We start from the raw sequence: 12,063 nt of genomic DNA on the forward strand, positions 1-12,063 counted from the left end.
TCCGGGCCTCTGCATTGACGGTTGCTTCAGGGAGTATCACACTTCCATGGAGTACTAAATTTATATCCCAATTTAGCACTGACATCGGATAAAAAAAAATGGTTCTCAGACCTGAGACACCCAAAAAAACTAAAATAATTTATTAAAAGTAGACATATTAGGTATCGTCGCGTCGGTAATAATCTCCTCTATAAAACTACCCCATGACCAACCCCCCCAGATTAACACGGTCAAGAAAAAAAAAAAAAAAAAGGTGCAAAAAAAGTTTTTTTTTGTCACCTTACATAATAAAAAGTTTAATAGCAAGCGATCAAAAAGTCATATAGCCCCCAAAATAGTGCCAATAAAACCGTCCGCTCATCCCGCAAAAAATGAGCCCCCACATGAGATAATTGGATAAATTTTTTTTTTAAAAAATGACCCTTAGACTTTAGAGATACCCAAAAAATAATTTGTATCAAAAAAGATAATATAGTCTAAAACCTAAATAATTGTAAAAAAAGTAGACTTATTAGGTATTGCCGCGTCCGTAAGAATCTCCTCTATAAAAATACCCCATTACCCAACCCCCCAGATTAACATGGTCAAAAAATAAAAATTAAATAGGTGCAAAAAAAGTTTTTTTTTGTCACCTTACATAATAAAAAGTTTAATAGCAAGCGATCAAAAAGTCATATAGCCCCCAAAATAGTGCCAATAAAACCGTCCGCTCATCCCACAAAAAATGAGCCCCCACATGAGATAATTGGATAAAAAAAAAAATTAAAAAATGACCCTTAGACATTAGATACCCAAAAAAAAGATTTGTATCAAAAAAGATAATATAGTCAAAAACCTAAATAATTGTAAAAAAAAAGTAGACTTATTAGGTATTGCCGCGTCCGTAAGAATCTCCTCTATAAAAATATCCCATTACCTAACCCCCCAGATTAACACGGTTAAAAAAAAAAAAAAAAAAACGGTGCCAAAACCGCTATTTTTGGCACTTTTCCATTTCAATCCGTTTTTTCCGTTAACAAAACAAGGGTTAACAACCAAACAAAACTTAATATTTATTACCCTGATACTGCAGTTTACAGAAAAACCACATTTGTGGTCGTAAACTGCTGTATCAGTAAAAGGGAGGCCGCAAAAGGAAAGGACTGACATGGTTTCTGGAAGGCCGATTTTGATGGCCTTTTTTTATTGACACCATGTCCCTTTTGAAGCCCCCCTGATGCACTCTAGAGTAAAAACTCCCCAAAACTGACCCCATCTAAGAAACTACACCCCTCAAGGTATTCAAAACTGATTATACAAACTTTATTAACCCTTTAGGTGTTCCTCAACAGTTAATGGCAAATGGAGATGAAATTTCAGAATTAAAATTTTTGGTAACCTTGCCTCACAAAAATGTAATATAGAGCAACCAAAAATCATATTTACCCTAAAAATAGTCCCCAAAAAAATGCCACCTTATCCCGTAGTTTCCAAAATGGGGTCACTTTTAGGGAGTTTCTACTCCAGGGGTGCATCAGAGGGGTTGAAACAGGACACGGTGTAAATAAACCGGTCCATAAAAATCAGCCCTCCAAAAACCAAACGGCGCACCTTTCACTCTACGCCCCGCTGTGTGGCCGTACATTAGTTTACGGCCACATATTGGGTGTTTCTGTAAACGGCAGAGTCAGGGCAATAAAGATACAGTCTTGTTTGGCTGTTAACCCTTGCTTTGTTAGTGGAAAAAATGGGTTAAAATGGAAAATAAGGCAAAAAAATGAAATTCTCAAATTTCATCCCCATTTGCCAATAACTCTTGTGCAACACCTAAAGTGTTAACGACGTATGTAAAATCAGTTTTGAATACCTTGAGGGGTGTAGTTTCTTAGATGGGGTCACTTTTAGGGAGTTTCTACTCTAGGGGTGCATCAGGGGGCTTCAAATGGGACATGGTGTAAATAAACCAGTCCATAAAAATCAGCCCTCCAAAAACCAAACGGCGCACCTTTCCCTCTACGCCCCGCTGTGTGGCCGTACAGTAGTTTACGGCCACATATTGGGTGTTTCTGTAAACGGCAGAGTCAGGGCAATAAAGATACAGTCTTGTTTGGCTGTTAACCCTTGCTTTGTTAGTGGAAAAAATGGGTTAAAATGGAAAATTAGACAAAAAAATGAAATTCTCAAATTTCATCCCCATTTGCCAAAAACTCTTGTGCAACACCTAAAGGGTTAACAACGTATGTAAAATCAGTTTTGAATACCTTGAGGGGTGTAGTTTCTTAGATGGGGTCACTTTTAGGGAGTTTCTACTCTAGGGGTGCATCAGGGGGCTTCAAATGGGACATGGTGTAAATAAACCAGTCCATAAAAATCAGCCCTCCAAAAACCAAACGGCGCACCTTTCCCTCTACGCCCCGCTGTGTGGCCGTACAGTAGTTTACGGCCACATATTGGGTGTTTCTGTAAACGGCAGAGTCAGGGCAATAAAGATACAGTCTTGTTTGGCTGTTAACCCTTGCTTTGTTAGTGGAAAAAATGGGTTAAAATGGAAAATTAGACAAAAAAATGAAATTCACAAATTTCATCCCCATTTGCCAATAACTCTTGTGCAACACCTAAAGGGTTAACAACGTATGTAAAATCAGTTTTGAATACCTTGAGGGGTGTAGTTTCTTAGATGGGGTCACTTTTAGGGAGTTTCTACTCTAGGGGTGCATCAGGGGGCTTCAAATGGGACATGGTGTAAATAAACCAGTCCATAAAAATCAGCCCTCCAAAAACCAAACGGCGCACCTTTCCCTCTACGCCCCGCTGTGTGGCCGTACAGTAGTTTACGGCCACATATTGGGTGTTTCTGTAAACGGCAGAGTCAGGGCAATAAAGATACAGTCTTGTTTGGCTGTTAACCCTTGCTTTGTTAGTGGAAAAAATGGGTTAAAATGGAAAATTAGACAAAAAAATGAAATTCTCAAATTTCATCCCCATTTGCCAATAACTCTTGTGCAACACCTAAAGGGTTAACGACGTATGTAAAATCAGTTTTGAATACCTTGAGGGGTTTAGTTTCTTAGATGGGGTCACTTTTATGGAGTTTCTACTCTAGGGGTGCATCAGGGGGCTTCAAATGGGACATGGTGTAAATAAACCAGTCCATAAAAATCAGCCCTCCAAAAACCAAACGGCGCACCTTTCCCTCTACGCCCCGCTGTGTGGCCGTACAGTAGTTTACGGCCACATATTGGGTGTTTCTGTAAACGGCAGAGTCAGGGCAATAAAGATACAGTCTTGTTTGGCTGTTAACCCTTGCTTTGTTAGTGGAAAAAATGGGTTAAAATGGAAAATTAGACAAAAAAATGAAATTCTCAAATTTCATCCCCATTTGCCAATAACTCTTGTGCAACACCTAAAGGGTTAACGACGTATGTAAAATCAGTTTTGAATACCTTGAGGGGTGTAGTTTCTTAGATGGGGTCACTTTTAGGGAGTTTCTACTCTAGGGGTGCATCAGGGGGCTTCAAATGGGACATGGTGTAAATAAACCAGTCCATAAAAATCAGCCCTCCAAAAACCAAACGGCGCACCTTTCCCTCTACGCCCCGCTGTGTGGCCGTACAGTAGTTTACGGCCACATATTGGGTGTTTCTGTAAACGGCAGAGTCAGGGCAATAAAGATACAGTCTTGTTTGGCTGTTAACCCTTGCTTTGTTAGTGGAAAAAATGGGTTAAAATGGAAAATTAGACAAAAAAATGAAATTCTCAAATTTCATCCCCATTTGCCAATAACTCTTGTGCAACACCTAAAGGGTTAACGACGTATGTAAAATCAGTTTTGAATACCTTGAGGGGTGTAGTTTCTTAGATGGGGTCACTTTTAGGGAGTTTCTACTCTAGGGGTGCATCAGGGGGCTTCAAATGGGACATGGTGTAAATAAACCAGTCCATAAAAATCAGCCCTCCAAAAACCAAACGGCGCACCTTTCCCTCTACGCCCCGCTGTGTGGCCGTACAGTAGTTTACGGCCACATATTGGGTGTTTCTGTAAACGGCAGAGTCAGGGCAATAAAGATACAGTCTTGTTTGGCTGTTAACCCTTGCTTTGTTAGTGGAAAAAATGGGTTAAAATGGAAAATTAGACAAAAAAATGAAATTCTCAAATTTCATCCCCATTTGCCAATAACTCTTGTGCAACACCTAAAGGGTTAACAACGTATGTAAAATCAGTTTTGAATACCTTGAGGGGTGTAGTTTCTTAGATGGGGTCATTTTTAGGGAGTTTCTACTCTAGGGGTGCATCAGGGGGCTTCAAATGGGACATGGTGTAAATAAACCAGTCCATAAAAATCAGCCCTCCAAAAACCAAACGGCGCACCTTTCCCTCTACGCCCCGCTGTGTGGCCGTACAGTAGTTTACGGCCACATATTGGGTGTTTCTGTAAACGGCAGAGTCAGGGCAATAAAGATACAGTCTTGTTTGGCTGTTAACCCTTGCTTTGTTAGTGGAAAAAATGGGTTAAAATGGAAAATTAGACAAAAAAATGAAATTCTCAAATTTCATCCCCATTTGCCAATAACTCTTGTGCAACACCTAAAGGGTTAACGACGTATGTAAAATCAGTTTTGAATACCTTGAGGGGTTTAGTTTCTTAGATGGGGTCACTTTTAGGGAGTTTCTACTCTAGGGGTGCATCAGGGGGCTTCAAATGGGACATGGTGTAAATAAACCAGTCCATAAAAATCAGCCCTCCAAAAACCAAACGGCGCACCTTTCCCTCTACGCCCCGCTGTGTGGCCGTACAGTAGTTTACGGCCACATATTGGGCGTTTCTGTAAACGGCAGAGTCAGGGCAATAAAGATACAGTCTTGTTTGGCTGTTAACCCTTGCTTTGTTAGTGGAAAAAATGGGTTAAAATGGAAAATTAGACAAAAAAATGAAATTCACAAATTTCATCCCCATTTGCCAATAACTCTTGTGCAACACCTAAAGGGTTAACGACGTATGTAAAATCAGTTTTGAATACCTTGAGGGGTGTAGTTTCTTAGATGGGGTCATTTTTGGGTGGTTTCTATTATGTAAGCCTCGCAAAGTGACTTCAGACCTGAACTGGTCCCTAAAAATTTAGTTTTTGTAAATTTCTGAAAAATTTCAAGATTTGCTTCTAAACTTCTAAGCCTTATAACATCCCCAAAAAATAAAATATCATTCCCAAAACAATTCAAACATGAAGTAGACATATGGGGAATGTAAATTCATCACAATTTTAGGGGGTATTACTATGTATTACAGAAGTAGAGAAACTGAAACTTTGAAATTTGCTACATTTTTCCAAATTTTTGTTAAATTAGGTATTTTTTGGTGCAAAAAAAAAATATTTTTTGACTTCATTTTACCAGTGTCATGAAGTATAATATGTGACGAAAAAACAATCTCAGAACGGCCTGGATAAGTCAAAGCGTTTTAAAGTTATCAGCACTTAAAGGGACTCTGGTCAGATTTGCAAAAAATGGCCTGGTCCTAAGGTGTAAAAAGGCTGTGTCCTTAAGGGGTTAAACCACCTTGTGTGTGGTACCATGTAATAATCATAAAACATGCCACTAAATGGATTGTTTCATCTCAGATATTGATGGTATAATGCTAGGATATGCCATCAATGTCAGATAGATGTGGTTCTGTGCTCCTATCTCATGAATGGAGCCCTCAAAGTAAAGGAGAGCACACTGCATGTTCTTCATTCATCACTATAGGAGTTCCAAAAGTTTTAGACATTTTTCAGTCTCATAGCAGTGAAGAGAGAGTGCACCACACAAGCATGACCACCCTTCCATTCAGCGCTATAGGACTGCTGAAAGTAGCCGAGACACAGCTCGGTTATCTTCAGAACTTCCATACCAGTGAACCGAGATTGGCCGCTCATTTGGGGCTGTGTTTGGTTCACTTCGGACGACCTGTTCTGGAGACAGGAGCTGGACCCACTCATACCTGACATTGATATATACAGTAGAACAACTTCTGGTCAGGAAGGATGACTTCACCCAGCTGGAAAAAAAAAATAATAAACTGCTTCAGGGGCGCTGTTCTTGAGATAGGAGTAGGTCCTCAGATGAGCCAACCCTTTTCCATTTCTGACTCTATTACATACATGAATGAATAATAGAGAAGCTCACCTACTGATCAAGAACGGTATGGGTGCACCTACAAGGAAGATTCACCCAATCTTCTAAAAATTGCTAGTCAAGAATAAAAAGATAGTAGGGCACACCTTCACTCAGTTGCACATGGAGAGTTGGAAATATAATATATTTATTCAAGTAATACAGTGCTTATTTAAAATACATACTCTATAATGCACATAAAATTATTTCTTATAGACAATAAAAAACATAAAAAACATAATACGGTTTGATACTGAGGTTTCCCTATAATTAATCAAAGCTTTGAGTCTACACTCACCTACAGAATTATTAGTAACACCATACTAATATGGTGTTGGAGCCCCTTTTGCCTTCAGAACTGCCTTAATTCTACGTGGCATTGATTCAACAAGGTGCTGATAGCATTCTTTAGAAATGTTGGCCCATATTGATAGGATAGCATCTTGCAGTTGATGGAGATTTGAGGGATGCACATCCAGGGCACGAAGCTCCCGTTCCACCACATCCCAAATATGCTCTATTGGGTTGAGATCTGGTGACTGTGGGGGCCATTTTAGTACAGTGAACTCATTGTCATGTTCAAGAAACCAATTTGAAATGATTTGAGCTTTGTGACATGGTGCATTATCCTGCTGGAAGTAGCCATTAGAGGATGGATACATGTTCTCATTCTGTTTACGCCAAATTCAGACTCATCAGACCAGGCAACATTTTTCCAGTCTTCAACAGTCCAATTTTGGTGAGCTCGTGCAAATTGTAGCCTCTTTTTCCTATTTGTAGTGGAGATGAGTGGTACTCGGTGGGGTCTTCTGCTGTTGTAGCCCATCCGCCTCAAGGTTGTGCGTGTTGTGGCTTCACAAATGCTTTGCTGCATACCTTGGTTGTAACGAGTGGTTATTTCAGTCAACGTTGCTCTTCTATCAGCTTGAATCAGTCGGCCCATTCTCCTCTGACCTCTAGCATCCACAAGGCATTTTCGCCCACAGGACTGCCGCATACTGGATGTTTTTCCCTTTTCACACCATTCTTTGTAAACCCTAGAAATGGTTGTGCGTGAAAATCCCAGTAACTGAGCAGATTGTGAACTACTCAGACCGGCCCGTCTGGCACCAACAATCATGCCACGCTCAAAATTGCTTAAATCACCTTTCTTTCCCATTCTGACATTCAGTTTGGAGTTCAGGAGATTGTCTTGACCAGGACCACCCCCCTAAAAGCATTGAAGCAACTGCGATGTGATTGGTTGATTAGATAATTGCATTAATGAGAAATAGAACAGATGTTCCTAATAATTCTTTAGGTGAGTGTATATAAATAATATTATTCCTCCGGTGGGTTGACCAACCCAGCTGATCTCCCGGTCAGCAGTATTTGAGTAGTATAGATCAGTCTGGTGCTCAAATAAAATCCTCGGTATAGTCACTTGTGTTAACTGAGTAATAATCGCTTTATACATTCAATATAATGCCATTAAATATCGCTGCCTGCTAATATAGTAAGTTAGTACTTCTTTACTCACTGTTTTAGTTGAGTTGTACCGGTTTTAATTGCATCACTCGTGGCGTCCCACATGCAATGGAGTTGTTGCGGGCAGTGATCTGGTTCCAATCTGTTTTCCAAACGACTTGTCGGAGGCTTGTATATGAGATTTGGGATCCTCGGTAATCGTCTATAGGTGTGCCGTACTAGTGGTTTACTCGATGTGATTCCTGCCCAGATAGTTGATTTCACGCAAGGCCCGGTCTCACTAGAAAATGCCAGTTTTTTGGCTTTTCCTTTACAAATTTATTTACCTCCGGTCCCGTACTTTGTTTCATGGGGCTGCTGATCCGAATAATTGGGATTGGAATTATCAAATATAAATATCCACATAATGAAATACAATAGTCTGCTGTATATTCATAATGATAATCTTGAATTATGCCGCCTTTTGTTGTTTTATTTCATTAAATTTTATTGTATTGTATTTTATTTTATCCTATTTATTGCAAAATTGATGTATTTTAGAAAAAGATTATTAAAAAAGATTATTAATAAATATATATCTATACGATGATTTAATATATTGTTTTAGATTTGAGAATATATATAAATTTACGGTTAAAATACTTTGGTTTATAAATTCTTAAGACAGTATGTCCCTCTATATCACTGTGAAATTCCAAGGAATCTATGTCACTTTTTCAACACAATCTAATCTAATTAACTCAGACCACACCTGGTCAGGTGTATAAAAACCGACCATTTTCATGGGAAAAATCAGCCACTGAGGAAGGAGTCTTAGTTCACTCCGAAACGCGTATGGTGATCAGCAGCCCCATGAAACAAAGTACGGGACCGGAGGACTGAAGCGCTTTAAGCCAAACAAGAGGAGAGGGATCGGTAAATAAATTCGTAAAGGAAAAGCCGAAAAACGTACATTTTCTAGTGAGACTCGGCCTTGCGTGAAATCAACTATCTGCGCAGGAATCACATCGAGTAACCACTAGTGCGGCACACCTATAGACGATTACAGAGGATCCCAAATCTCATATACAAGCCTCCGACAAGTCGTTTGGAAAACAGATTGGAACCAGATCACTGCCCGCAACAACTCCATTGCACGTGGGACGCCACGAGTGATGCAATTAAAACCGGTACAACTCAACTAAAGCAGTGAGTAAAGAAGCACCGACTTACTATATTAGCAGGCAGCGATATTTAATGGCATTATATTGAATGTATAAAGCGATTATTACTCAGTTAATACAAGTGACTGTTCTATACTACTCAAATACCGCTGACCGGGACATCAGCTGGGTTGGTCAACCCACCGGAGGGATAATATTATTTATATAGACTCAAAGCTTTGATTAATTATAGGGAAACCTCAGTATCAAACCGTATTATGTTTATTATGTTTTTTATTGTCTATAAGAAATAATTTTATGTGCATTATAGAGTATGTATTTTAAATAAGCACTGTATTACTTGAATAAATATATTATATTTCCAACTCTCCATGTGCAACTGAGTGAAGGTGTGCCCTACTATCTTTTTATTCTATTACATACATATCAATCTGTTCAGTTCTTTCTGCTCCATACCATGCTGAATGCAGACTGAACAGAATTTAAAGTCTGACAGGTTTGCTTTAAGTGGGTTGTCCGGTCTACTAGAAAGATAATGCAATATATTGGTCTGCATTATACAAGAAACTGTATTTTCGCGGTGACTCCCTCTTCTGGGCAGCCATTAGTTATGTCTCCACAAAAAAAAAAAAAAAATTCAACAATATTTATAGTATCCACATAAAAAGTGAATGCAATTTACTAGAAATAAGGTCCAGTGTCTTAATTCTTCATGTTCTCAGAATGTGCTTATAGAAATTTATACGCACTATAAATATTCTGTCCGTATCCCGAGTAAGGTTGAGAAAAAATGTTAGTTGTATGAGTCATTAGCTAGAAGAATTGTGTGTATATCAAGGCTAGGACTTGGCCAGCTCCACGGGAAGAGATAATGAATTCAGATGCTTCATGAAATTATCTTATGTTATGATTCCTTGCAGGTGTCCAGATCCATGGGAAAAATACTGCTGGTCTGTTTTCTGTTTTCTTTCTCTCCTTGTCTCTTTGAATGAGAACTTGAAAAACTTTGATATTTTCTTAGTGGTTTCTTGGGTTCATGTTACTATGAAGCAAATATTTTGACCTTCTTAATCAATTAGATGTTTATTCCTAGCAGATACTGTATCAATATCCCTTAAAGAACACCTCTGCCCACAATCTAAAAATGCAGGTGTCAGTGCAGTTAACCCCAGTATCCTACTCTTCTTCTGTTATACTGAAAGTGGCCAAAAAGATGAGATGGGAAACTGTTTGTCGGGATCCTCAAACTGGAGAACTGGCGGCCAGTGGAAATGTTAATGATGTTAAAGTGGATTTTGTTTTGTGCTTAGGGCATGTTGTGATATATGGTATCTATAGCAGTCTATGGGTCTATACTGTATCTCCATGGGTCTTGGATTTCATATGCCAGCATAAACAGGTCTTTTTTTACTCCAGATTCACATAGACATTAATAAAAAAAACATGCCATGCTCCATAGGGTGCCATATTATGAAGATATTCGCCCCTAGAAGTGATATCAATGTAATACAGTACTGCATGGAGGCACCAGAGGGCGACATATGCATGGATCTAATATAAGCTCAGAACACCTGTTTAGGGTAACCCTACACGTATCACAAATGCTACGGATCCTCAGTTTCGGAATTTGTGCATGGAAAATCTGCAGTGGAATACACTAGTAGCAAACAAATTTCCTCCTTGTGCCGCAGAAACTTTCCACTCAGAAGTTGACCGGCAATTCGAATTTTTAAATCTGCAGCATGTCAAAATTTGTTACAGATTTTCCCTATTGAATTGAATGAGAAAGTAAGAAACTGCAGATTTGCCACTGCAGAATTTCTCTGAGACTTTTTGGAGATTTTTTGTGGAAATTTTCCTCCGTCAGTCCATCACGGGTGGATGTATACTTAGTATTACCATAAAATCTCTCATCAGTAATGAGATCTCTACTTCCTGCACCTATGAGCACAAGAAGTAAGAAATCCTTTTTTTAATATTAAAGGGGTTGCCCAGCTTTTTTTGTACATTTTTAAATTTCAACCCCAGCCTGCTGTACCTGTGGGAAAAAAAACATACTTACCTGCTCCCCACCAGTTTGTTATGGCTCCTTGGCTCCCTTCAATGGTCTTTCAGTCCCCGTCTGTAAACTTCCGGATGGATGGCATCACATGCACGTGACTAGTATTGATGTGCAGCTTAGGAACATGTCACTGCTGAAGCCAGTCATTGGCTGCAGTGGCAAAGATGGCCCTGTCAATCCAGAAGACCAGTGGAGGAGTCAGTAAGACAGAAGGTGCAGCACGAAGCAGGTGCATTTTTTTCCACAACAGACTGAGGTTAAAATGAAAAAAAAAAGTTTTTAAAAAGTTGGAATACCCTTAAATGCTGAGATGGGCAAGGTTGAAAATTGTGTTGTTTGTACAGATTCTGGAGAACACAACTTAATGCTAAGAATAATACATTTTTCATATTTGTACATTTGTCATATTTGTCGAGTAACACTTTATTATTCTAGTGTATGGGGAAACCATCATTGTAACATTGTATTTCTTATTGTAGAAATGTAGACAAGGCAGAGATCCTTCAAGACTGGATTCTATGGTGCTGCTAATAATGAAACTGGATCAGCTGGACCAAGACATAGACAATGCACTTAGCTCTCCATCACTGTCTCGGAAAGAGGGTTTCAGTCAGAGATATCGCCAATCCACACAGGTTTGTTTGTAATGTTAAGTCACTTATGGTCTTAAAGAGGACCTGCCACCTCTCCTGACAGGTATTTTTAGTGACTACTTTTATTTTCCCAACTCTGGAGCCTCTATTCTCATGACTCTATTGCAGTTTGCAATGAAGGTTCATCTAGGTTTTTCCAGGGGGAGCGTGTCTCTGCAAGGTCTGACAATGTCAGCACTGATTGGATGGTGTCACTCTTTTCAGGGAAACGTCCGTGACTGGTATAATCCAGCTGGGCCTTCATTGCAAACTGCTAGCAATTCTTTTAAAACTTCTAGCAGGCATTTTAATGGAATGGCAGAACATAGAGTCATAAGAATAGATGCCCCAGAATTGTTATTGCATGGGGTATGCAAGTAATTACTAAACCAAACATGTCAGGAGAGGACACAGGTCCTCTTTAAAGGGCCATCACATATTGCTTCTTTGCTGAATGACTGGAGCTCATAGCCACAAAGTACAAGGGTCACTCTAAAATTAACTACATGCAAGCCCAACTATCCTTGGAAAAACCATAATTTAATTTATTTTAGAAATTTCCTGTGGCAAATGTATCCAATATTACTTTATATTATATATTCATTCTAC

At 39.2% G+C, this 12,063-nt stretch overlaps 1 protein-coding gene across 3 annotated transcripts in view; it reads left to right on the plus strand.

Annotated features, from left to right (window-relative positions):
* Window positions 1-12,063, plus strand: part of DLC1 (DLC1 Rho GTPase activating protein) — a 590,258-nt gene that overhangs the window by 126,205 nt on the left and 451,990 nt on the right. For all 3 annotated transcript variants that reach the window (XR_005776381.1, XM_040418808.1, XM_040418809.1), the window contains exon 3: window positions 11,302-11,457. Coding sequence is in view for 2 of the 3 variants with exons in the window: in XM_040418808.1 (XP_040274742.1) it covers window positions 11,302-11,457 (156 nt within the window). In the remaining variant the exon portion in view is untranslated. The remainder of the gene's footprint in view (window positions 1-11,301; window positions 11,458-12,063) is intronic.

The sequence above is a fragment of the Bufo bufo genome, chromosome 2 (assembly GCF_905171765.1).
Source record: "Bufo bufo chromosome 2, aBufBuf1.1, whole genome shotgun sequence".
NCBI lineage: Eukaryota > Metazoa > Chordata > Amphibia > Anura > Bufonidae > Bufo > Bufo bufo.